The 22,499-nt window shown below is 56.9% G+C and overlaps 2 protein-coding genes across 3 annotated transcripts; both read right to left on the bottom strand.

Moving 5' to 3' along the window:
• Nucleotides 1-2,089: 2,089 nt before the first annotated feature.
• E2F2 (E2F transcription factor 2) lies at nucleotides 2,090-9,736 on the bottom strand. Its single transcript, XM_083879684.1, has 6 exons — nucleotides 9,129-9,736; nucleotides 4,002-4,089; nucleotides 3,471-3,690; nucleotides 3,190-3,348; nucleotides 2,910-3,024; nucleotides 2,090-2,671 (listed from the first exon to the last, which is right to left on the bottom strand). Exons 1-6 carry the CDS (start codon nucleotides 9,402-9,404, stop codon nucleotides 2,186-2,188), a joined length of 1,344 nt encoding a protein of 447 aa, XP_083735810.1. The 5' UTR covers nucleotides 9,405-9,736; the 3' UTR covers nucleotides 2,090-2,185.
• A 7,834-nt stretch (nucleotides 9,737-17,570) lies between these two features.
• On the bottom strand, nucleotides 17,571-19,297 carry ID3 (inhibitor of DNA binding 3). Of its 2 annotated transcripts, none has more exons than XM_083879638.1 (3): nucleotides 18,829-19,297; nucleotides 18,607-18,678; nucleotides 17,571-18,120 (listed from the first exon to the last, which is right to left on the bottom strand). In XM_083879638.1, the coding sequence occupies exons 1-2, from the start codon at nucleotides 19,144-19,146 to the stop codon at nucleotides 18,622-18,624; spliced, it is 375 nt and encodes a 124-aa protein (XP_083735764.1). In that variant the 5' UTR covers nucleotides 19,147-19,297; the 3' UTR covers nucleotides 17,571-18,120; nucleotides 18,607-18,621. The 2 variants fall into 2 exon arrangements, with proteins under 2 accessions (XP_083735764.1, XP_083735765.1); XM_083879639.1 differs by having other exon boundaries at nucleotides 17,571-18,116.
• Between the last annotated feature and the right edge of the window lie 3,202 nt (nucleotides 19,298-22,499).

Genomic DNA, 22,499 nt, shown 5'->3' with positions numbered 1-22,499 from the left:
TGGGGCGGGAGGGGTTGGGACCAACGGGTCCCTTGGCTGGTGTGGCCCTGCCACCTCCTGGCTGGCCCGGGCACTGCCGGGGCTGTGGGGTGGGGGGGTGTGTGTCCCCATCGCCCGGCGACATCCCCCCACCCCACGGGCGATGGGGACTCTGTGTCCCTGGCTCGGCTCACCTGGCCCGGGGATCTCCTCCTCCTCCTCCTCTTCCTCCACACCACCAGACGAGCTGTGCAATGCTAACAATGTGCCACGATTCCAGGTAGGAGACATCACCAGGTACATCACTGAGCACCACCAGGTGTCACTGGGTACCACCGGCCATCACTGGGCACCACCAGGTATCACTTGGGTACCCCCAGGTATCACTTGGTACCACCAGGTGTCACTGGGTACCACCAGGTATCACTTGGTACCACCGGCCATCACTGGGCACCACCAGGTGTCACTGGGTACCACCGGCCATCACTTGGGTACCCCCAGGTATCACTTGGTACCACCAGGTGTCACTGGGTACCACCGGCCATCACTGAGCACCATCAGGTGTCACTTGGTACCACCGGCCATCACTGAGCACCATCAGGTGCCACTTGGGCACCACCAGGTGTCACTTGGTACCACCGGCCATCACTGAGCACCACCAGGTGTCACTTGGTACCACCGGCCATCACTGGGCACCACCAGGTGTCACTTGGGTACCACTGCCCACCTCCACATGCCACAGGACATCATCACCTGGGAGCACTGACCCCTCACTTTGCCATCAGCACCGGTGGCATTCCCAGGTCACAGAATGACAGGTAACATGGGGAAGGACCTTACATGGACACAGCTCCCAAAGGATCTTCCTCTGCAGACCCCAAATCAGGGTGCACAAGCCCCAAGATCCATAGGGAGCTGTCCCCCAGCCCTGGGGCTTTTCCCACACTCCTGGTTGAAGGGACTGTAGCTCAGGGAAAGGCTCATCCCAGACAGATTTGGGCTGGAAATCACCAACCCGAGCAGAATTAGACCCATTCTCCTCACTCCAGTCAAAGCTTCATCTCAAACCCCTTCTCCACAAGTGCCTACAGAGCAGGCTGACCAGCTAAAAAGCCCCAAAAGCCCATTTTACCCTGAAAATAGAAGCAAAACCAGCTCAGCTCCTCCCTCCTCCCAAACCATTCCAGCATTTTGCTGCTTAGAGGAAAACAGCCCTTTATAACTCCAAAATTTTATTTTATTTCAACCCCTCCTGGGCAGAAAACATCAAGTGCCACAAGTTTTTCCAGGCCAAAATATATTCTCACCCACACCATGTCTTGAGCCAACCTACAGGAGCACCAACAACCCAAGGAAGGACAACTTAAATACACCCACTGACAAATCCAACCCCTCCCAGCCCCACACCAAAGGGGGGGACCCAGATAAATACAGTGCAATAATTACAGGTATTTTGCAAGGAATGGCACAATTAAAAGCCCTATCCTACACCATGTCCCAGGGCTTGTCCCAAGCCCCTCTCTGTAGGTCATTGCCTCCTCCAGGCAAACCTCTTCCCAGTACATTCCAGTTTTGATGCTACCAGCACCAGTAGCTCCAAGAGGCTGGTGGGAGCTGGTGTGGACTGGGGCAGAGAGGCTGCACCCCTCAGAGAATATGGCTCCATGTCCTGGCCAGACATTTGCCTCATCCTCCCCTCACCCAAAGGTGACTTCAGCTTTGCTGTCTCAATATTATTTTAAGGATATTCCAGACGTGGCGGGGGGGAAAATGCCACTGGAAATGACCTGTTGTGACCATGAAGAACCAGTTTAACTGAGGAGCAATTGGAATGACCCCAAAACATGACACAGCCCATTCTGGGCAGAGTTTTCTCTGCCACCCAAGGGTGCCCCTAACCCCTCTGGGGCACCCAAAGGCACTCACAGTCCACCAGCATCCCCAGGGTCGTGGGGGGTTATGGTGGGAAGCATCGGTGCCCTGTGGATTTATGGGGAGATGCTGGGGTGGGTCCTGGATGGATCCCAGGGCACTCCCAGAGCCCAGTGAGGTGACAACCAACCCAGGAGAGCACAGAGATGCCACACTGGGTCAGCAACACAAGTCCCCAACACACCCCAGTCTCTCCAGTCACCCCACACTGATCCCATGCATTCAGGACACAAGTGGCCAGAGGGGACAAAGGCAGTGGGGACTGGGGGTACACTCAGTGCTTCAGCAGGTCCCCCAAGTCATACGTCTCAAAGAGGTCTGTGACACCCTCACCCTCAAGCCCCCAGAGATAGTCATCCTGTTCCAGGGGGGGCGAGAAGCTGACAAAGGGTCCCAAGTCCAAGTGGGAGGGGGTGCAGGGCAGCTGGTCCTCTGTCTGCTGCAGAAGGTGGGCAGGGGAGCCCAGGAGCCCAGGCTCCATCTCCAGCAGTGAGCTGGGTCCCCCCTGGATGGGGAGAGGCAGAGATGGGGGTGAGAGAGGAGTTCCTGTGCCCCCCCAGCTCTGGGAGTTGGGGTGAGGTGGCTGTGTGGCTGATGGGGAACTGTTTGGCAGGGAAAGGGGTACGGGGTGGTCCTGTGAGGAGGTGGCAGCAGAGGGGACAGGGTGCTCCTTGGTGGGGCTTTCCTCCGTAATCTCCTCTGGGCAGAGGTACACCTCGATGGGGCCATTGGTGCTCTTCAGATGGAGCTGGAAGTTCTCCTGGGAGGACAGAGTAAGGCTCAGGGGGGCACCCAGTAGATCACCCATATCCCACTCCATTACCCCCAACCCATGAGGGATCCAGTTGGAGCATTGCAACCCTTGAAGGACCAGCTCAGACTCAAGCAGCCCCTTGGAGACACCCTAAAACCACCCAGGGTCATGCAGGGCTGTGTCCTTGGGACATCCCGGAGGGACCCACTGAGTGTGGCAGGGATCCAGCAGCACCCACACACACCTGACTGAAGTCTGGCACCTCCAGCTGCGTCTCAGGGGGAGCCTTCACAGCAATCACTGTCTGCTCCTGGAAGCTGCTGATGGCACGGAGGTCCTGGTAGGTGACGTATGCCAGCGTGGACAGGGATGAGGTAAAGGAAAAGAAGGGGCTGCAAGCAGGACATCAAGCCTCACATCCCTCCAAACACCCCCCAAGCCCACGGGAATCCAACTGGAGGAGAAGAGGCTCAGAGGGGTCCCCAAGACCCTGCCCTCCCTCCCATCTCCCTCAGCAAGGATATCTCTGGTTGTTCTCATTGTCAGCTAGCTGCTGGATCTCCAGGGCACAGTCCTGCATGAGCTGGTCCAGCCTCCTCTCTGTCCTGGCCAGTTCAGCCAGTTCCCCACACAGCACTTGTTGCTTCGCCACCATCGCTGCGTCTTCAAAGATCCCTGTCCCCCTGCCAAGGGAGATAAATAACATCTGTGTGATGGCACAGCACGCCCTGTGTGTCCCCAAGTCACGTGTCCCCCACGCTGCCCCATCCCCAGCTCCCATTTCCAGCTGCCCAGCATCGCTTACATCCACTGGATGTGGTTCTTGGATTTCTTGCGGATGAGCTGGATGCCCTCCAGTACGTTGGTGATGTCGTAGATGCGGCGTTTCTGGACCTCCAGCACCTCAGCAGCCCTGTTCAGATCCACCACACCGTCGGCAGACTCGTTCAGCAAACGGATGAATTTTTTGGTGAGCAGCCCCAGTGAGGTGTCGTAGCGAGTTTTCTCCCCGGGAGACTTGGGGGCTGTGAGGAAACAAGAGAACCCCCCATCCTGTCCTTAGTTTGAGCTGTGGAGTGGAGGTGACATGGGGCTAGACATGAGGTTACATAGGGTTGGGGACAAGAGACCTCCCCATCCTCTCCGTACCCAGGTCCATGGGACAGAGGGATCACTGGGCTGGACATGGGAGATCCCACCCATCCTCTCCTTAGTGTGGGATGTGGGCTGGAGGTGACATGAGGTAGTGCTAGAGGGGACATGGTTCTAAGAGGGAAGAGAAGTGGGGTCTGCTCCCCCCAGCTTCCCCTGCCCCATCTCACCCCGCATCACTTACTCCTGGGGCTGGGGACCTGTGCCAGTGTCCAGCCCTTCCCCTTGGGCGTGCGAAATTCAGGGCCCTCCAGGTCCAGCTTCCTCTTGGCCTGGAGCACGAGAGAAAACCCTGTATTGTGGCCAAGCCAGACACCCCTCCGAGTTCCCTAGACCCCCCCCAGGGCCATCAGCCAAGCTCTGGGTGCCACATCCTGGGGTGGGGGAATCCTGCAAGAGGCTCATCCAGTTGCAATACTGCTTTGGGGAAGGGGCACAGCAGCACCCAGCAGTGTGAGAGGCCACTGGGAGTACTGGATGGAGAGAAGATGGGGGGGGGGGAGGGTCCTGTCACCCCCCAGGGCTTCCTGCACACCCTGGCAGCCACAGGGAACCCACCAGGATTTCCCCTCATCCCCAGGTCCTGGCAGGGCTCCTGTGAATACAGCAGCTCTGAAGCCAGATCCTCACCCTCCCACCCTGCCAGCTGACTCACTGGGGTGCAGGATTTCACTTCCCCCCCCCTCCCACCTGGGTCGTGGCTGAGGGCACCCAGCTGCCACCAGCACACCTGGGACCAGCTGGGTTCAGCCCCCCCGGGACCCCTGGGTGCCCTGGCCATCCCCCAGCTGTAGGGACAGGGGTGAGGGGGGTATGCTTGGTTCCGGGAGGGGAGACAAACATCTCTGCACCTGCCATCCCCTCACCAGGGCAAGCAGCTCCTTGAAATCCCCCTCAAGGAACCCCGGGATGGAAGGGATCCAGGGAAAAGTGCAGCAGAGTAAAAATTCACAGAACAACTGGAGGGTGTCACCAACCCCCCTACCAATGCAAACAAATCCCCCAGGACCCCTCCACACCCACAAACATGCACAGGGTGATATGGGGGGGGAACACTTTGGCTCAGCAATAGAAAACAGCCCCCCAGCCCCATCCCAACCCCACCCCCTGCCCCAGTACCTGCTCCCAGGCCGGGCTGTCCCACAGGGTCCCCCCCAGCACATCCCGCATGGCACCCAGGTCCCTGTGCCGGCTCCGACAGCGGCTCCCTTGGGAGCACAACACGCTTTGCAGGGAAGGGTTGGGCGCCTCGGCCTCGTTCCCACCTGAGGGGGCTGCTGGGAGAGGTGCCAGGGGCTGTTTTCCGCCCCCCCAGGGAGCCAGGTTGGTCCCGAGCTCCTGTGGGAATCTATTCCCTCCCACCCTTCCCCGAGCAGGTTTTTCCCAGTGAACTTGCCTCCAACCCCAGCGTCGTGCCCCCGGATCTGCCCCGGAGCTGCCGGCAGCACAACGGTTAATGCCGAGTGCCTGGGAAACACCTGCCTCAGATAAGAGCCTGTCCATGTGCCAGCACGGGAGGGCGGGCATCACCCTGGCCCCCCGCCCCTGCTGGAATACCTTGCTCCTCCGGCAGGGATGGCCATGGCCAGTGTATGTTCCCATCACTGTTGCCGAGGTCAGCTGCACCCCACCTGCCCCAAGCAACGGGGAAACTGAGTCACGGAGCGACCCACAGCAGGTCCTGGTGTTTCCAGACACCTCCAAACCCCCTGAATTCCCCCTCTCCATGTGTAGGAGGGGATATAGGGGGACACCTGCTCCTCCAGGTGCAGTTTTGGGGGGGTGGGGGCTTGGTGGGCTCAGAGTTGGCAGGACCCTGAGTTCTGGGCTACACCAGCAAGAGACAATGGACAAGGGGCTCCCTCCTGTGACCCAGCTGCTGTTCTCTGAGCCAGGCAGGATTAGGCACACAACAGCTGAGTGGGACACAGCGAGGGGCTCCCTGCACCCCACCAGCACTGGGGGCCAGGAGCAGGGGAGGGAGGATGAACCAGAGTAGGTAGGTGAGCAGGGAAACCCAAAGACACCCCACCAAGACATGGCAGGACCACCCCATGGCACTTGCCAGCCCCCAGCCACGGCTCCTCAGGATGTGGGAACAGACCATCTACATCCCAATATCATGGTGGGGGTGAGAAATCCGGCTTGACCCCAAAATATCGGGGGTATATAAGGCAGTGAGGGGGCAGGCTGGGCCCCCTGCCAGCTCTGCCTGCCAAGCAGCCCTGAGCCCAGCCCTGGCGCCAGGGGCTACACCCTGCACCCAGCCCAAGCATCAGAGCATCCCTCAGCCCCCCACCCCCCGCAGGGGGCTCCTCCTGCCAACCTTCCCTTTCAACAGCATCCACTGCCTTCTCCGGGCTTGCCCAGGCTCTGCCCAGCCCTTTATGGGGCTCCCCCCGTTCCCCCTTTTACCAGCCCCACCGCCCCCACGGGGGCGTGGGAACGCAGCGCCTGGGGTTGGGCACCCCGAGCTGGTGGAGAGCCAAGGGGCACCCCAGGATCCTCTGCCTGCTGCTGCCAAGGGGCTGGACCCCCACAGGTGCAGCCCCCACTGCCTGGCAGTGACTGAGGGCTGGTAGGGCATGAGATGTGAACAGGAGGCTGAGCCAAGATTTGGGGGACAGTGAGACCATTCTGCATGGGAAAGAAGGCAGTACCCTCAGCCCAGGGACTGCTCCCTGCTCTGGGGTGCAGCCGACATCTGCATCCCCTCCAATAGCCCTGCCCTGGGAGATGCTCCCCGGTAGAGAGGAACAGTGGCTTTAAAAGCCATAGCCAAAAAAAAAACCCTCCAAGGGCAGCAGCACAATCACCACTTCCCCACCCGTCCCTCCTCCCAAAAAAATCCCCCCTTTTGGCCATGCAGGGAACCCTTTGATGGGATCAAGGTGGGATGGGATGATGTCTCCCCTGTAGAATCTGGGGTGCTGCTGAGTAGGTTCTCTCACAACCCAGCACCCACAGGGGCTGCCACTCTGGGGTGCTCTTTGCACAGACAGCTCAGCCCTGCCAGCCCATACAGAACCACAGAGGACTCTGGACACCTTGTTCAGGGTGGGGACCCGGGAACCCACACCAGAAACAGCCCTCTCTCTCGGGTGCTCTTGCATAGCCCTAAGTCCCTATAGAGACTCCACAGCCCCTGGAGAGACCAGAGATGGGAAAACACTGACGACAGGGTTGGCATGGCCTAAAAACACTCCAAAAGACACATTTTCCCTGGAGGAAAATGCATTTAATTACCCCAGAACCCTCAAATCAGAAAGTATGGTAAATTTAAAGGCTTTTTTAGACCATGAGAGACAACCCATCCTGCTTTCCCGTGGGCTGATGGGCTCTTCCATGTGATCCCAGATGGATCTGTGTCCATCTCACGGAGTCATTTATGCACCATTTTTGCGGCACAAAGCTGGTGGGAGCGGCTGCAATTGAGAATTGGGAGGAAAGGCTTGTATCTGGTTGCCTCGACTCTGCGCACAAAGGTTGTGCCATAAACAGGGTGTGTGCGGCAGGAACCCCAGCTGTCACGGCCCCCAGTGCCATAGCGGGAAAATAAAATATAAAAAAAAGATACTGGAAACAGTATCTTCAGCACCGCGGATGGGATAATTAACGGCAGCGGGAAATGAGGTGGGGACACGGGGAGATGCCTCTCCAAGCCACCAAGGGAGATAGAGGAGCACATTGTGTCCCCAGGTGTCACATAAGTCCCCCCCCAGACCCTGTGCAGGGGACAGCAGCACCCAGAACATGTCCTTGTGTGGGTGATTGATGGTGATGATGGAACATGTCCTTGTGTGGGTGATGGTGATGATGGTGGTGGTGGCAAAGAGGCCGTTAGCCCAACAAAACCTCTTGATCCCAGGTGTCACTTAAGGACAAGCACTTGATATCCCCAAGTGTCACACAAGGCCGCTCCCCTCCCCTCCGGCCACATTTAAGGGACAGCAGCAGGAAGGAGAACCCTGAGCACTGGAGTGGGTGATGGTGATGCTGATGTTTAGCCCAAAACCAGCTCTGCACATCCACAGAAATGGTACTGGGAGTGTGTGGGATGTTTTTAAGGGAGGGAGCAGCAATCAAATGATAGTGTCCTCTTAAACAACAGAGCCCGGCGGTGCAGGATGTCTCACACGGTTCGGAGACAAAGAGGAGACAGGTGGTCCCCAAGTCCCCCGGGATGGGACTGGAAACGGCCACATCCAGCCTCCCCAGCCATGGCACAAAGGGGGAAGCAAAGACACTCCCTCTCCCCCCCACCCCGGCAATGTCCCCAGCTGGCACCAAGCATCAGGGGTTGGGAAAAGAGGAGGGGGGGCGCGGGGGAGGGGAATAAATAAATAAATCAAGCTTTGGGAAAACTAAATCGGTGTTCGCGGGGTCTGGGATCCCTCCCAGGACCGAAGAGAACAGAGGCTCACAGTGAGGGCTGGATGTGTGCCCAGGCTGGAGCGGGCAGGAATTAAATGGCAGCTGCCAGCGGGGGCGACGGGCCGGGGACTCGGAGGGGCCCTGCGGGAGAGGGACAGCCTGGGCAGAGCCTTCTGTGTGCCCTGACAATGGCCACGGGGCTGGCACCCGGCTCGTGCCTCAGTTTCCCTGGTTAGGGCTTTAGAGCTCAGTGCTGGGCTTTGTAAACACAGCCGTGACCCCCCAGCTCGGCCACAGGGATGTGGGACAGTGCTGTGGGGGTCTGCACAGCTCCCACCATCATTGATAGGTCTGAGCTGCAAAGCCTTGGGGGGATCCAGGGAGGATGAGACTGCCCACAAACCCAGCCATGGCCAGCTCCACCATAACCACGGGCAGAACCCAGCCCTGGCCCAAGGTCCCCCCGGGCCGGGTCACCGCAGGGGTCACCGCGGGGGTCACCGCTCCAGGGTGGGGGGAGCAAAGGGCAGCGCTGGGGGCAGAGCGGGCAGGCTCTGCCTGTGCCCACCCCTCACTTCCCCGCCACAGAAAGGGCTTGTCCGAGGGCCCGGGATTGCTGACCCGCTGTTGAGACACGAGCCGGACTCTTTGCAAGAGGGAGGGAGGAAAAGAGGCCGAAAAGGCCAAGAGGCGGAAGCCGGAGCCGCGGCTCTGCGGGGCCGAGGGGAAGTTGAGAAACATCTGAGCCATTTCACCGCGGCTTCTGATTTCAGACCTCGCTCCCAGAAAGAACACATTACACTACAGCACAAGCTGCAAAACTTGGAGGGGAGGGGGCTGTCCATGCCGGGGTCACCCACTCCTATAACTCCCCCCAGCCCCATCCCCAGCCCCCCGAGCCCCCACAGCCGTGCCCGGGGAAGGGACAGGATCTTACCGGGAGCCGTCCTGGGGCCGAGGAGAGGCTCCTGAGCGCGGGCCCTTGGGGGGTGTCGCACAGCCCCCCGGCCCGGGTGCTGCAGGCGCTGACAGCCGTGTAGCCCTGGGTGAGACAGGCCGTGGGTAACGGGGGGCTGCCCAGGCCGGGCGCCCCCGGAGCGCAGGAGCCCATCACTGACGGGACCTTCTTCGGGCGCTGCTGGGGAGGGGGGGCCGGGAGGGCGGTGCCCCCCCTCCCCGCAGCGGGGGACACTCCCCTGGGGAGCCGCAGCATTGCAAAGTCCTTTCCGAGAAGGCCGGCCCCGGGAGGGGGCAGGAGCACCCCGGGAGGGGTCACAATCTCAGCCGTGCCATTTGGGGGAGAGGGGAGGCGTTCCTGCGGGCGATGCCACCGGCCGGTCCCCAGATTCCCCGCGAAAAACCTGCAGAGAAGAACGCGGCAGCGATGCTGCCGAAATCGGCGGAAAATTCCTTTTCGGGCCCAAAAAATCAGCTGCCCTGGGGCCGTCTGGGGCCGGGGCGGCCGGAGCACGGCCCCGCCTGGGCCGGGACCCCCGCGCCCGGCTCCTCTTCCTCCCGATCGCGCCCGGCCCCGAGCGCTCCTTTTTTTTTATTTTTTTTTTTTCTTCTTCTTTTTTTTTTTTTTTCCGGTTTTTTTTTTTAAGCGCCAAAACCCGTGCCGCGAAATTCGGATTTCCCGCGGAAAACGCCGCGCGCTGATTGGCTGGCGACGCCGTGACCACGCCCCCTCGTTGCGGCCGGTGGCGCCGGGCGGGGCGGGGCCTCAACAGCGGCCGCGCGGGGGCGGAGCCATTTATGCAAATGAGGGGGCGGGGCCTTCTTGAAACACAGGGCTGGGGTGGCTGTTTGGGGGGGGAAGGGATCCGGGTTGGGATCGGGACTAGGATACAGTTTCTGTTGCTATTAGTTTTTTAGAAGATACCCCCCCCCCATCAATCTGGTGGGGTTTAGCCTGGAGGCTGTGACCCCTCGACCCGCATTCCTCATCGTCCTCTCATCTCCATCAAGCCCCAATCCTCATCTTCTCATCCTCATCCCACCCTTCTCATCGTTCTCCCATCCCTATCCCCAGTTACAGCAACCCGGGGCAGGGAGAGGGAGCTGCATCTATTGAAAACAAAACTTTTGGCCTCCACCATTCAGAGGCTGTCTGGCACCTCCCCACCCCGCAGACAGGGGACAGTGCCGTTCTCAGAGGGGCTCAGCGTGAGGAGATTTGGCCCCTGGTTCACTCACAGTTCCTTCAACCTGCCACCCATTGTTCCACATGCATCCCATCCTTGGAGTGCACCAGGTCTTTCTGGCAAAGTGGAGGGAGAAAAAGGGGATGAAAGGCACTCAAACCGGCCTACAGGGTATTTCAGAGTGCAGCAGTAACAGGAATCACCGAGGCAATGGCAAACCCCTGAGTGAGGGCAACTCTGACCCTTACTGGCACCAGTAAAAAGCCACCACAGCCACTGAGACAAGCCAGGGTTTAATCCTGCTCAGGCCACCAAGCCACAGCAGTTGGTTCCTCTTTGTCCCTTGGTTCCTCTCCATCACCTTGTTTGTCTCTATCCCCTGGTTCCTCTCCATGCCCTGATTCCCCTCCATCACCTGGTTGCCTTTATCCTTTCATTCCTCCCTATTGTCCTTTTCTCCATCATTCTCCTCTCCAGGAAGAGCCAACTCCATGCCAGGTCTGGGATAAGGATAATCCTGTGCAGAGATGACTTTTGTGTGAAGAAGCCTCCTGCAAACAGACAGATGGATGCACATGCTGGGCATGGCCTCTGCTGTGGATGAGGAAGGACATCAGACCTCCAGACTCCAACTCAGCTGGGAGGGACACCCAGAAAGGTGCCAGGAGCCTCAGATCCATTTGCCTCCCACTGTGTGAGACTTTGAGGCAGAACAAAGGGTCTGGCAGCAGCGATGCCACCCCAGCTGGGCAGTGCGGCCCCTTTGCCAGGAGTGTGGCTGAGCTTGGCAAATTTATACACCCAGACCTCCTTCTTTCTCCTCTGTGGGAAGAAGGCAACTGTTGTCTCTATCCCAGCGCACAAAGACAAGGCCATGCCCGGCAGGGTGGACAGATTTGTGTCAATTGCCTGCCTTGGGCCTGCTCCAGTGGGTGACCCTTGGGATAAGGACATTGGGGTATGGGGAGGGCCTGGCAGCTTGTGTCCTCAGCTCCTCCAGTTTGGACAAAGCAGAGGTGATGTCCCCTGTAACAACACATGTTAGTGTGACCTCACTGGAGTCAGGGCTGACCCAGAAGGTGGGAAAACTTGTTGGCCCTCACCCCTTCAGCTGTGCTGAGGGAAAGCTGAGGGGCATGACTCAAGGGCATCTTTCCCACTGCCTAATATCAACAAGCCTTTTCCAGCCTTTCCAGCCATGGCTTCCCACCAGCAAAGTCCTCTCCCATACCAGAAGAGACAGAGACTTGTGTCTTCCTGTGACACCAAAGTGTCCAGAGGGGTGGGCCACGCACCAGCTCCCACCCTACAGGCCAGAGGGGTTTGGATTGGAAACCCCTTAGAGACCACCTCATCCTGTGATGTTGCAGAGGTCTGAGATGACCTTGTGGATGGTCTGAAGCATCCCAGCCAGCCTCCTCACCCTGGTGCAAGGCAGGAGATGCCATCACTGTGCTGGCCATGGCACCCTGTGGCTCTGCCCAGGCTGAGGGGAACAACTGTCCCAGGAGTATGTGATGGGTCACTAGGCAAGTGGAGGTGGCCAGCAGCCCCCACAGCCCGACGGCCACACATCATTGTTGTAATTCTCTAAGGAAATGGTTTCTCCCTCCTGACCCCCTGGACTCCCTGACCACTTAGAGTGACCCTTCCTTCCTTCTTTGACCCCATGGGCTGTGGTCCAGCTATCTCTCCTCTGAGCTGGGGGCTATAAATTGTCTCCCCTTCCTCTGTTCGCTCTGTCTCCCCCCTGGAAACTCGAAGAATAAACGCCTGGGACAAATGTCCTGGGGAAAGGGCCTCTTCTGAGATATCTCACCTCGTCCTTGATATAATTCTCTCCAAATCCTCCTAATAACTGAGCTAGCTAAAGCCCCCAGGAGGAGGGCAGGAGGGAATATATCACATCCCTGTGCCTGGAATGCACAGAGGAGGTCCCAGTCCTTTCTCGAAGGGCACCAGAGAAGGTCCTGGCACTTCCCAAGGGGAACGAACACCAGAGGAGATCCCAGTTCTTGCCGGGAGAGGCATCGGGGGGAGTCCTGGTCATTTCCAAGGGTAACGCCAGAGGAAATGTGAAATCCCAGTTCGTCCTGAGGAGATCAATCTTCCCGCTGGGCCGGGCTCTTCTTCCTCTGCCCTGAAGGCGGCAGCCTCGAGTCGCGGCTGGGGCCGCACCGCTCCGCCTCCACCCCACGGCGTCCCCGGCAGATTTTGGGACTGGTGTGAACCTCTGTCACAGCGTGGGACAACGCCCCGATGTCACCTGCGGGACAGGGAAGACAAGGGCAGACAGGAACACGCGAACTGGCTGCCAGGACAGAGGGTGGCCGTCTACACGGGGGTGGAGAGGGAGCAGGAATAACCTCCTCCAATTCAATTCCACAGCACCTCTGGGAGAGCCAGCCAAGGGGGTGCTGAGCCCCTGCACGGGCTGGCGTGCATGAGCCCTCGGGTGTACACACGTGTGCACAGACACGGCAGTGTATGCACAGAGGGGGGTGTGTGTGTGTGTAAGTGCACACAGACGTGTGTCAGTGCCTGCAGGCGTGTTGTAAGTGCACCTGGGCATGGGTGTAAATGAATGCACACGTGTGAGCACGCCCAGACACGTGTCAGTGTCTGTGTACACGTGTGTGAGTGCACACACATGTGTGTAACATAACACCGTCATGCATGTATATCTGTGTGAGCATGCACAGACGTGTGTCAGTGTTCATGAACACGTGTGTAAGTGCACAGTCATGTGTGCATTCACACACATGAATATGCATATACCACGTCTGTATACACGTGTGTGAGTGCACACATGTGTGTAACTGAGCATAGTTGTGCATGCATATCTGTGTGAGCGTGCACAGTATATACGTGTGTGAGTGCACATACGTGTGTGTGTGTAACTGAGCACAGTCATGCATGCATATTGTGTGAGCGTGCACAGTATACATGTGTGTGAATGCACACGTGTGTGAGTGCACAGTCATCTGTGCATTCACGCACATGTGAATATGAACACATACCATGTCTGTATACACGTGTGTGAGTGCACACACATGTGTGTAACATAACACAGTCACGCATGTGTATCTGCACGTGTGAGTGTGCACAGACATGTGTCCGTGCTCATAAACACGTGTGCGAGTGCATACACGTGTGTAACTGAGCATAGTCGTGCATGCACATCTGCACGTGTGAGTGTGCACAGATGTGTGTCAGTGTCAGTAAACACGCGTGTAAGTGCACAAAGTCATGAGTGCATTCACACACATGTGAATATCCACATACCACGTCTGTATACACGTGTGCGAGTGCACACACACGTGTGTAACTGAGCGTAGTCGTGCATGCACATCTGCACGTGTGAGTGTGCACAGACATGTGTCAGTGCTCGTAAACACGTGTGTAAGTGCACAAAGTCGTGTGCATTCACACACACGTGAATATGAACACATACCGTGTCTGTATACACGTGTGTGAGTGCACACACATGTGTGTAACATAACACAGTCATGCATGCACATCTGCACATGTGAGTGTGCAGAGACGTGTGTCAGTGCTTGTGAACACGTGTGTAAGTGCACAAAGTCATGTGTGCATTCACACACACGTGAATATGCACATACCACGTCTGTATACACGTGTGTGAGTGCACATATGGGTGTGAGTGCACAAAGCCATATGTGCATTCACACACACATGAATATGAACACATACCATGACTGTATACACGTGTGCGAGTGCACATGTGTGTGTAACTGAGCACAGTCGTGCATGCATATCTGCACGTGTGAGTGTGCACAGACATGTGTCAGTGCTCGTAAACACGTGTGTAAGTGCACAAAGTCGTGTGCATTCACACACACGTGAATATGCACATACCACATCTGTATACACGTGTGTGAGTGCACAAAGTCGTGTGCATTCACACACATGTGAATATGCACATACCACGTCTGTATACACGTGTGTGAGTGCACATATGTGTGTGAGTGCACAAAGCCATATGTGCATTCACACACACGTGAATATGAACACATACCATGTCTGTATCCACGTGTGCGAGTGCATACACGTGTGTAACTGAGCACAGTCGTGCATGCACATCTGCACGTGTGAGTGCGCACAGACATGTGTCAGTGCTTGTGAACACGTGTGTAAGTGCACAAAGTCATGTGTGCATTCACACACGTGAATATGCACATACCACGTCTGTATACACGTGTGTGAGTGCATACACATGTGTGTAACATAACACAGTCATGCATGCACATCTGCACATGTGAGTGTGCACAGACATGTGTCAGTGTCAGTAAACACGCGTGTAAGTGCACAAAGTCCTGAGTGCATTCACACCCACGTGAATACGCACACACCCCAGACGTGTCAGTGTAGCCATGTGTGTAAGCCCCATGTGCTCGTGCACACGCTCACAGCTCACAGCCCCCCCCACCCCACGCGTGAAGGCGCCTGGCCAGGGTCACGCGTGTGCTCGCACATCTGTGTCAGGGTGGCTGGCGCAGAGCCCCGGGGGGGCCCGGCGGGGCCAGGCCTTGGCCGGGGCAGAGCGGGAGGAGGAGGAGGAGGAGGAGAAGGAGGAGGGAAGTGCGGCTCAGACAGCGCGGCGCCAGCAAACACCTGCAAACAGCTCCGGGCACACAATGGCAAATACAGGTGGGAACCGCCGCCTCCGTCAGCGCAGCGATTGCATCAGACTCGGCGCTTGCCAAGAGGCGAACGAGCCGGCCCGGGGGCCACCGGCACCGCGCGGGGCCGCGCTCGACCTTCACCACTTCCCCCCGGGATCGGGTTTTGCCCTCCTCGCCCTCTTCTCTGCACTCCTGCAGGGTGACTGCGCTGGGAAAAGCAAAGCCGGGCTTTACTCGGCCCGGGAGCGTTTTTCTCCTTCCCCCTGTTTCACCCGAGGTAAATGGGCCCCTGCGGCTATTTTTAGCTGCGTGTTTTTCCCGTTTTCTTTATTTTATTATTATTATTATTATTATTTTAAATCAGGATTTTCCAGGAAAGCATCGGCATCCCACAACAGCCATGGTAAATCTGCTGCATGGGGTAAATCTTCCCCCCTGAGGCAAATCCCGTCTGCCCCAGGGGGTAAATCATCACATCAACCCCCGGGATAAATCCCAGTCCCAGCAGTTATTTTTAGTTGTGGATTTTTTTTTTTTTTTTTGTTAGTTTTTTAAGTGTTGGTTTGGTTTGGTTTTTGTTTTATTTTGTTTTTGGGGTGGTGTTTTTTTTTTTTTTTTTTTTTTTGGAGGGGGGTTGGTTTGGTTTTTTTGAGGGTTTTTTAAAGGGAAAAAGAGAAAAAGAAAGAAAAAAATTAAAAAAAGGGAAAAAAAGAAAAGGGAAGAAAAGAAAAAAGGAATTTCAAAGAAAGCACTGACATCTGACAGCCCAGTCCAGGGATCAGTGGGGTCTGAACACGACTTGTGCCAGAGTCTGGGAACGTCGGGGTGGCTGTTCCGGGCACGACGCCGGATAAATCCACCCCGGGGGAGGAGGTGACGGCCCTGGGAGCCTTCCTGGGAGCCAGAGCCGAGCCTACACCCTGCCAAACAGCACAGCCCCTCCTGGCCCCGGGAATCCCTGTCCTGTCCCTGAGAGGGGACAGGGGCCACCTCCCCTCCCCGGGGGCTGGAGCCGCCCTCCACCTCTCCATACCTAAACCCCAGCAGGGCTGTTTTATGCCACCCCATCACTGCCCAGCCTCACTTCTCCCGGTAACCCCAGCCCCAAAACAGGCTCATTAATGCTCCCACGGGATTTCCACCACCATCACCCCTGCTGGGGCACTCATTAGCACCTGGAGTACTCACACTAGTGAAGCCCCACCTGCCAGGTAGCGAGCCTCATCTCTGTCCCCTGGCTCATGCCCAGGGTGATTTTCCCACCCATCCCACTTAAATCCCTTTGGCGCATCAGCGCTGGCACAGCTGGAGGACCACGACGTGGGGACGCTCATTCCTAACCCACCCCTTGCCTTTTCCTCCAGAGCCAAAAGGCAGTGGAGATGGCAAAAGCCCATGTTTAGCTGTGACATACCAGCTGCGGTGGTTCCTGGAGGGACGGCCTCACCTGCCTCCCACCACACCTGGACAGCCCCTGTCACCGCATCCCACCCACCCAGGGGTGCCTGAGGACACCCTGACCTCAGGGGCTGGGACATCAAGCTGGGAGGAAGGCAGAAAGTTCCCAAGGGCTGGTGATCCAGTTGGACCAGGTGGTGCTTTTTAGGAGCTCCACGAGCTGCTTTTCCCTGTGGAAATGCCCACGGACAAGGGGAGTTTGGCAGGTGCCAGCTCCTGCTGGCTGGTTGTCACTGGGATAGAGGCTGAAGCCTCTGTGTGTGGGTGAATGTTTGTGTCACCCTGTGCTCCAAGACCCCCGTGTCTTCCTCCTCCTCCTCTTGCCATAACTCAGCTCCCCTGGGTGCTGGAGCACCCTGGGGACACCCCAATGCCACAGGGCAGGACCCACATCAGCCCACGGCAGCAAAACCAGAGCCTAGCAGAGGAATAAAGATGATGGTGCTACAGGTGGGGGTGAAGTTAATTTAACTTGTTCCTAGGCAGAGCAGCACCTTCCCCAGGGAGCGTGAGCCAGCTCCACAGCTGAGCCAGCCAGGGGTCACAGCTGCTCCCGGGCCAAAGGGAAACCAAAGCACTACCCAAGGGAAGGGAAAAGCATTTGTGCTCCCAACACCCCTTCCCTGGGGTGCTGACCTCAAGGAGGGGCTGCTCTCTGGATACTCCTACCTGGGGCAGCAAAGGCAGCCCAGAACCTCCTGTACCCCTGTGGGGAATATCCTGGAGGAGCAGCAGCATCCCTTCCAGCCCAGTGGCTCAAATCCAGCATCAGGGCACCAAGCAGCCCGTTTTCACGCAGCTAAAAGTGGAAAAAGCCTGTTTTCCCCTCCTTCCCAGGGCTCCAACTACACCTCCAGATGGTCCCCGGGCCTCAGCACCATCTTCACACTCCTTCCACATCAGATAAGCACAGCAGCACCCAAAATAGCTGGCAGGCACCTCGGCCAGGAGCCGGCAGCCCAGGGTTAATTCCTCCCATACCTGAGCTGACATTTCAGCGCTATTACACAATTATGGAGATTCCTACAGTAACCCTAGAAGTTCCCATCTGAGTTTGGGAGGCTCCCACCCCCCCGGGGGAGTTGTTTTCCCACCCAGGGGTGCACCCCAGTGATGAAGGAGAAAAAGCAATGAAAACGATCAGATTTTTATTATGTAAAAACGGTAACTTTTATAAAAAGTTTATAAAGCAAATACAGGGCACGTTCGCAGAAAATTCACCTTCCTGCACAAAAGGTACAAAAAGTTATACTCTAGTATAGAGCTCCACAATACACGAGGCCACAGCCCCAGAGAGTTTGGTTCATATTCGAGGATGTTTGTCCCTAAAACCCCACCCCGCCATCCCATTATAAAAAACGCCTTTTTTTTTAATAATAATAAAAAAAAAAGACTCGCTGCCACAATCCAAAAATATACAGACAACCTCATCTCTTCATCATTAAAAACATCTCGTGCGATTTGGGGGTCCAAAGCTGGGATGATGCTGCTGATGCTGAGCTCCGTGGGTGGGATGCTGGCCCAGGCAGGCTGGGGGGGCCGGAACCAGGCGCTCCCCATTGCAGGACCCGGGCCCGGGGGAGGCTTTGCCGGGGCCGGTAGGTCGCAGACAGCCCGGCGCCACGGAGGAAGCTGCTATTTACCTCCGCCTGATAAGGAACCAGGAACCGACACTCGCTGCCTGTTTGTTAATTGGCACCGGGAGGTGAGAGAACACAGGGGGGAGGGAGGAAAAAAAAATATATAATAGGGGTAATTAGTGTGGTGATAAGCGCGGTTGGGAATAGAGGTTTGGGAAAAGGGGAAAAGGGGAACCAGGAAAGCAATTGCTCGGGGATGGAATGTGGCCCCCGGGTGCCCGTGCTGGGGGTGGGGTTGTGCTGGTTGGGGACTGGGGGGCAGGTGGGAGACTTGGCAGGGGATTGCACAAAGGGGGAGAAACGCTGCTCGGCGTTATTTGGATCCGTATCGGTGGACTGGGGTGCGGGGGGTGAAAAATTGAGGTGCGGGTGGGAATTGGGGAGAGGGGAGCGTGGCTGGCTGGGGATCTCTGTCCCCTGGGGGTTGTGATGCTGGAGGGGCGCCCAGGACGCCACCCGGGATGCGGATAAATGGGGAGAACCGGGCTGGGGATGGCGGTGGCCGCGCTGAGCGAGGGGACACTCACCTGGCGGAGGTGGCGTTAGTGACACAAACTTCTCTCGTCTTTGGTGCGGAGCTCCGAGGCGAGTTCAGCCGCCTGCGGAGAGAGGGGATGGATTAGATCACCGGTGCTCCTCCACCAGCACACTGGGGGACCCCTGAGCACCCCCAGCCCGACTCGTTATCACCTCCAACCAACACATCCCATCACATCACATCCTCCCTCCCCAAAATCCACAGCCCTTACCTTCAGGGAGAAGAGGGTGGCCTCGGAGGGGTCGCGGCCCTTGGAGCCCTCCTCCAGCACGATCTGCAGGTCGAAGATGTAATCGATGACGTGCTGCAGGATCTCCACCTGGCTCACCTTGGTGCCTTGAGGGATGCCCGGCACCAGCTCCCGCAGTTTGGAATAGCAGTCGTTCATATCGTAGAGCAAGTTCATGGGCTCTTCTAAGGCCGGGCTCTTGTTGTGGCTGCCCCGGGCGATGGCCAGGCTCTGCTCGGACAGGCAGCAAACGGCCTCGTAGCAGCTGCGGACGGAGCGCACCGGGCTGATGGCTTTCATCGCGGGCAGATCCCCAGGAGCCGCAGGGGAGGGTTTAACTGAGACCCCGAGCAGCAGGATGGGCAAAGAGGGGCAGCTCTGAGAGGCTGGAGGCTCAGCCGCTGGATGCCGGGGTTTGGGGTGTCGCGGCGGGTTTGGGAGGGAGCAGAGGGCGGGGGGGAAGAGGCGAGCGCACCGCGGTTATATCGGCAGCGCCGCTCGGCCGCGCCCACCCCATGCAAATTGTGACCAGCACAGCCCCTTTTTATGTAAAACAGCCATTAATCTCGCCCCTTTTATGTAAATGAAGGGCTGAACCCCGCCTCCGAGTGTCAATGAAGGCTCAAACTCCGCCCCCAGAGAGAAATGAAACCTTAAACCCCCTGTACCCCCCCCCCTTCACCCCCCAAACCCCCAAAGTGACCCTCGATGGCCAAAGTGGCCCCACGGGGGGTGACACGGCCACTCTGGTCCTCTCCCCCTCCACGGCCAGACCCCCAAACCTCTTGGGGATTATCTCCCCCTAAACCCCTTCAAACACCCCAGCACCCCAAAAGTGTCCCCCTCCCCTTTCCCAGTGAATTCCTCCTATTTTTAGACGGGACTGTGGGGTTTCCCCTCTCCCCACCTCCCTGTTTTAAGGAAATTAGTGCCGCCCTTTTCCTCAATCCGTTTCTCATCTGACCTCCAGACTTTCTGGCGTCAGGAATTATCTTGTGACCAGCAGAAAAAAATTAATTGCGGTAAAACTGAGGTTACGATGGAGAAACCAGATTTAGGTCAGCGCCTGCGAGAGGCCTGGAGGGTTTTTGGAGGGTTTTTTATTTTGGAGAGGGAGAGGAGATTTATAGGCAAAGGGGTTATCCCAGTAGAAGGGGAGGGGGGTGGGATATGAAGGAAACTGGCCTTCCAAACCATCACTGCCTCAAAACTTACAGAATCAGAGAGTGTCCATAGAAAAAAGCCCAAAGCTGGAGCGACCTGGGGTCCCCAGTGGGAGTCACAGCAGCGGGTGGCACAGGGGGGGTCCTGCAGAAGTGACAGCCCTGCCACGTCCGGATTGTCAATCTGCATGAGCCCAAGGGGAAAACCTCCCTGACCCCCAGAGAGTGACTTCAGTGGGGTTAGACCCTCCCTGGCCCGGCAGTCCCGGCCAAGGAGGGCTGCAGGAGGGTGGGGGGTACAGGACATTCATTCTAGAGCTGCCCAAACCCCACTTTGGTGGTGCTGGGGTTTATTTCCACCTCCCCAAAGGGGTCTGGGGACCGCAGGCCCCTCCCCACATCTCCCCCAGGCCATGAGCTGCTCAGCCTTGAAACCAGCATCCAACACTTTTTGGGGTTGGATTATTTTTTGTATCTTTTCTTTTTTTTCTCCTCCCCCCTCCCCCCACCTCACTCGTTAAGAATTTCATGGGAAATCACTTTTGTGTAAAGGACGGCAGCTTGGGAAGAGGCGTGATAACCCTCATTAACCTGTTTTGGGGCAAGAGGCAACAACCAATGCCCCCCCCCCCAAAAAAAAAAAAAAAAAAAAAAAAAAAAAATAAAAAAAAACCCAAAAAAACCAAACCCAAAAAAACCCCCCAAAAAACCAAAACAAAACACCAAACCCAAAAAACCCCCAACAAAATAAAGTTTAAAAATAATTAAACAGCTTTAAAAAATAAATAATAAATATAAAACTTAATAAAATCAACACAGATTTTTAAAAAACGTTTAGAAACTTTTTTTTTTTTTCAGCCCACCACCTGAATCCTCCTTATGACTTCCCCTCAACACAAACCAGCAACGTACAGCCTCTTCTTATTCCCATACACCCCCTCTCATTTCCCAAGGGATTGGGGAGGGGAGGGGAGGGGGGGCGCTGAAAAGGCTTCTGAGAGATTGGAGAGGGGGGGGAGCTTTTGTTTGCAGGGGGGTTTTGTTGGCGGTGGTTCCCACAGGCTCTGCCTGGGCGGCGGGACCCGTTGCCTTTGCCCAGCTGTGGCCCGGGCCCTCCAGCTGTGTTGATCTAACTCCCGGCCCCAGACAGCCTGGCGCCAGCCCTGCGCACGTCATGCATTCACACAGGGATGCGTGGCCAAGGCAACCTCCCCGCCCCCCCGCACAACAGCCACGGCCACGCCGTATTCCAGGGGGAGTCATTCCAGCCCTGGGATACCCCGAGTGTGTGTGAGAGAGCTGGGAGCGCATTATCTGATCACCCCCAGTTTGTGTTACAACCCCCATCCCCATGGATGGGTCGCTTTTCACCAGGGGAGGTGATGTGTGTGTGTTTGTGTGTGTGTGTGTGTCATTTTTAGGGTGTTGTTGCAGTGGAAGATCCAGGTTTGGGGTGTCCTCACAGGGAGTGGATTTCTTAACGTGGAGGAGAGAAAATGGGGGGAGGAAGAGAGTGGGAATGCTCTGGAGCGTGATGATTTCACACGGTGAAAGGGCTTGTACTGGGTGTTTTATTAAAAGGAAAACTAAAAGAAGGAGGAGAAGTAGCAGGAGCTGGGATGATCCGGCTCAGCAAGCGCCCCAAAATTATACTAAATCTCCTGGGGGAGGGGTGACCATATATACCTTGCTGCAGCTCAGCCAATGCTCCCCATCACCTTTCCCCTTTTCCTGGGAGCAGATCCTTAATCCCAGGGGATTTGCTCATGCTGCAAATACCTGCAGAGGTCCTCGAAGCTTGGGGGGTGCCTCACAAGCAGCTGCTTCCCCCACGCCGCAGAATAATCTACCCCTTGGGCTTGGGTTTGGATTGATTTCTTTTTTTTTTTTTTCCCTGAAGTAAGTCGGTACAGGTGGCAGGATGTGAGGGATGGAACACGGGGTGGAAATGGCCAGATTGGGCTGCAGGGCAGGGAGGGCCAGCGTGGGGGTCCCTGTGTCCTGAGGGAACACCAGCAGCGTTCTGGAGGGAATTTCTTGTGTTTTAGAAGCTGGAGGCTGTCTGGAAGCACTGGCTGCAGGGAAGGGGTTTGGATGGGAGAGGAGAGGAACAGATGTGGCAGGGTGCCCAAGGCAGCTACAAAGGAAAGGGCTTTTCTCCAGGGGTCATCTGGATTCACTTTCAGATGGGGCTGAGGTATAAATCCCATTTACCAGGGACCTTCAGAGACCATCAGGATCCTTGAGGAGCAAGGGATGCTGAGGGACCTGGCTGGCTGTGCTCTGGCTCAGCACAGCACGGGAACAAGAGCTCAGAGTTTATTAATTCATTGATTTTTGGAGATGCTTCAAGCCAGCCCCCCAGCCTAGGCACCCACATGGCATGGCACAGCAGCGATTTGAGGGAGTTTTGGTGCTGCAGAAGAAATCTAGATGGATGCTCAAGGGAAAAAAAAGGGATTATGGCTTCTTAAAAGGGCTCTGAGGTCT

Source organism: Zosterops lateralis (genome assembly GCF_965231275.1).
Source record: "Zosterops lateralis genome assembly, chromosome: 28".
In the NCBI taxonomy this organism is placed as follows: Eukaryota; Metazoa; Chordata; class Aves; order Passeriformes; family Zosteropidae; genus Zosterops; species Zosterops lateralis.
Note: the sequence above shows the minus strand (reverse complement) of the source record. Positions and strands in the feature narration are given on the sequence as shown.

What these genes read in the sequence shown, in the direction of transcription:
- E2F2 (XM_083879684.1), bottom strand. Translation starts at nt 9,404, where the DNA reads ATGCTGCGGCTCCCCAGGGGAGTGTCCCCCGCTGCGGGGAGGGGGGGC. An exon ending in AAGAACCACATCCAGTGGAT is followed by an intron (nt 3,349 to 3,470) that starts GTAAGCGATGCT and finishes CTCCCTTGGCAG; the next exon opens with GGGGACAGGGATCTTTGAAG. An exon ending in AGGTGCCAGACTTCAGTCAG is followed by an intron (nt 2,672 to 2,909) that starts GTGTGTGTGGGT and finishes CTGTCCTCCCAG; the next exon opens with GAGAACTTCCAGCTCCATCT.
- ID3 (XM_083879638.1), bottom strand. Translation starts at nt 19,146, where the DNA reads ATGAAAGCCATCAGCCCGGTGCGCTCCGTCCGCAGCTGCTACGAGGCC. An exon ending in CCACCCTCTTCTCCCTGAAG is followed by an intron (nt 18,679 to 18,828) that starts GTAAGGGCTGTG and finishes CTCTCTCCGCAG; the next exon opens with GCGGCTGAACTCGCCTCGGA.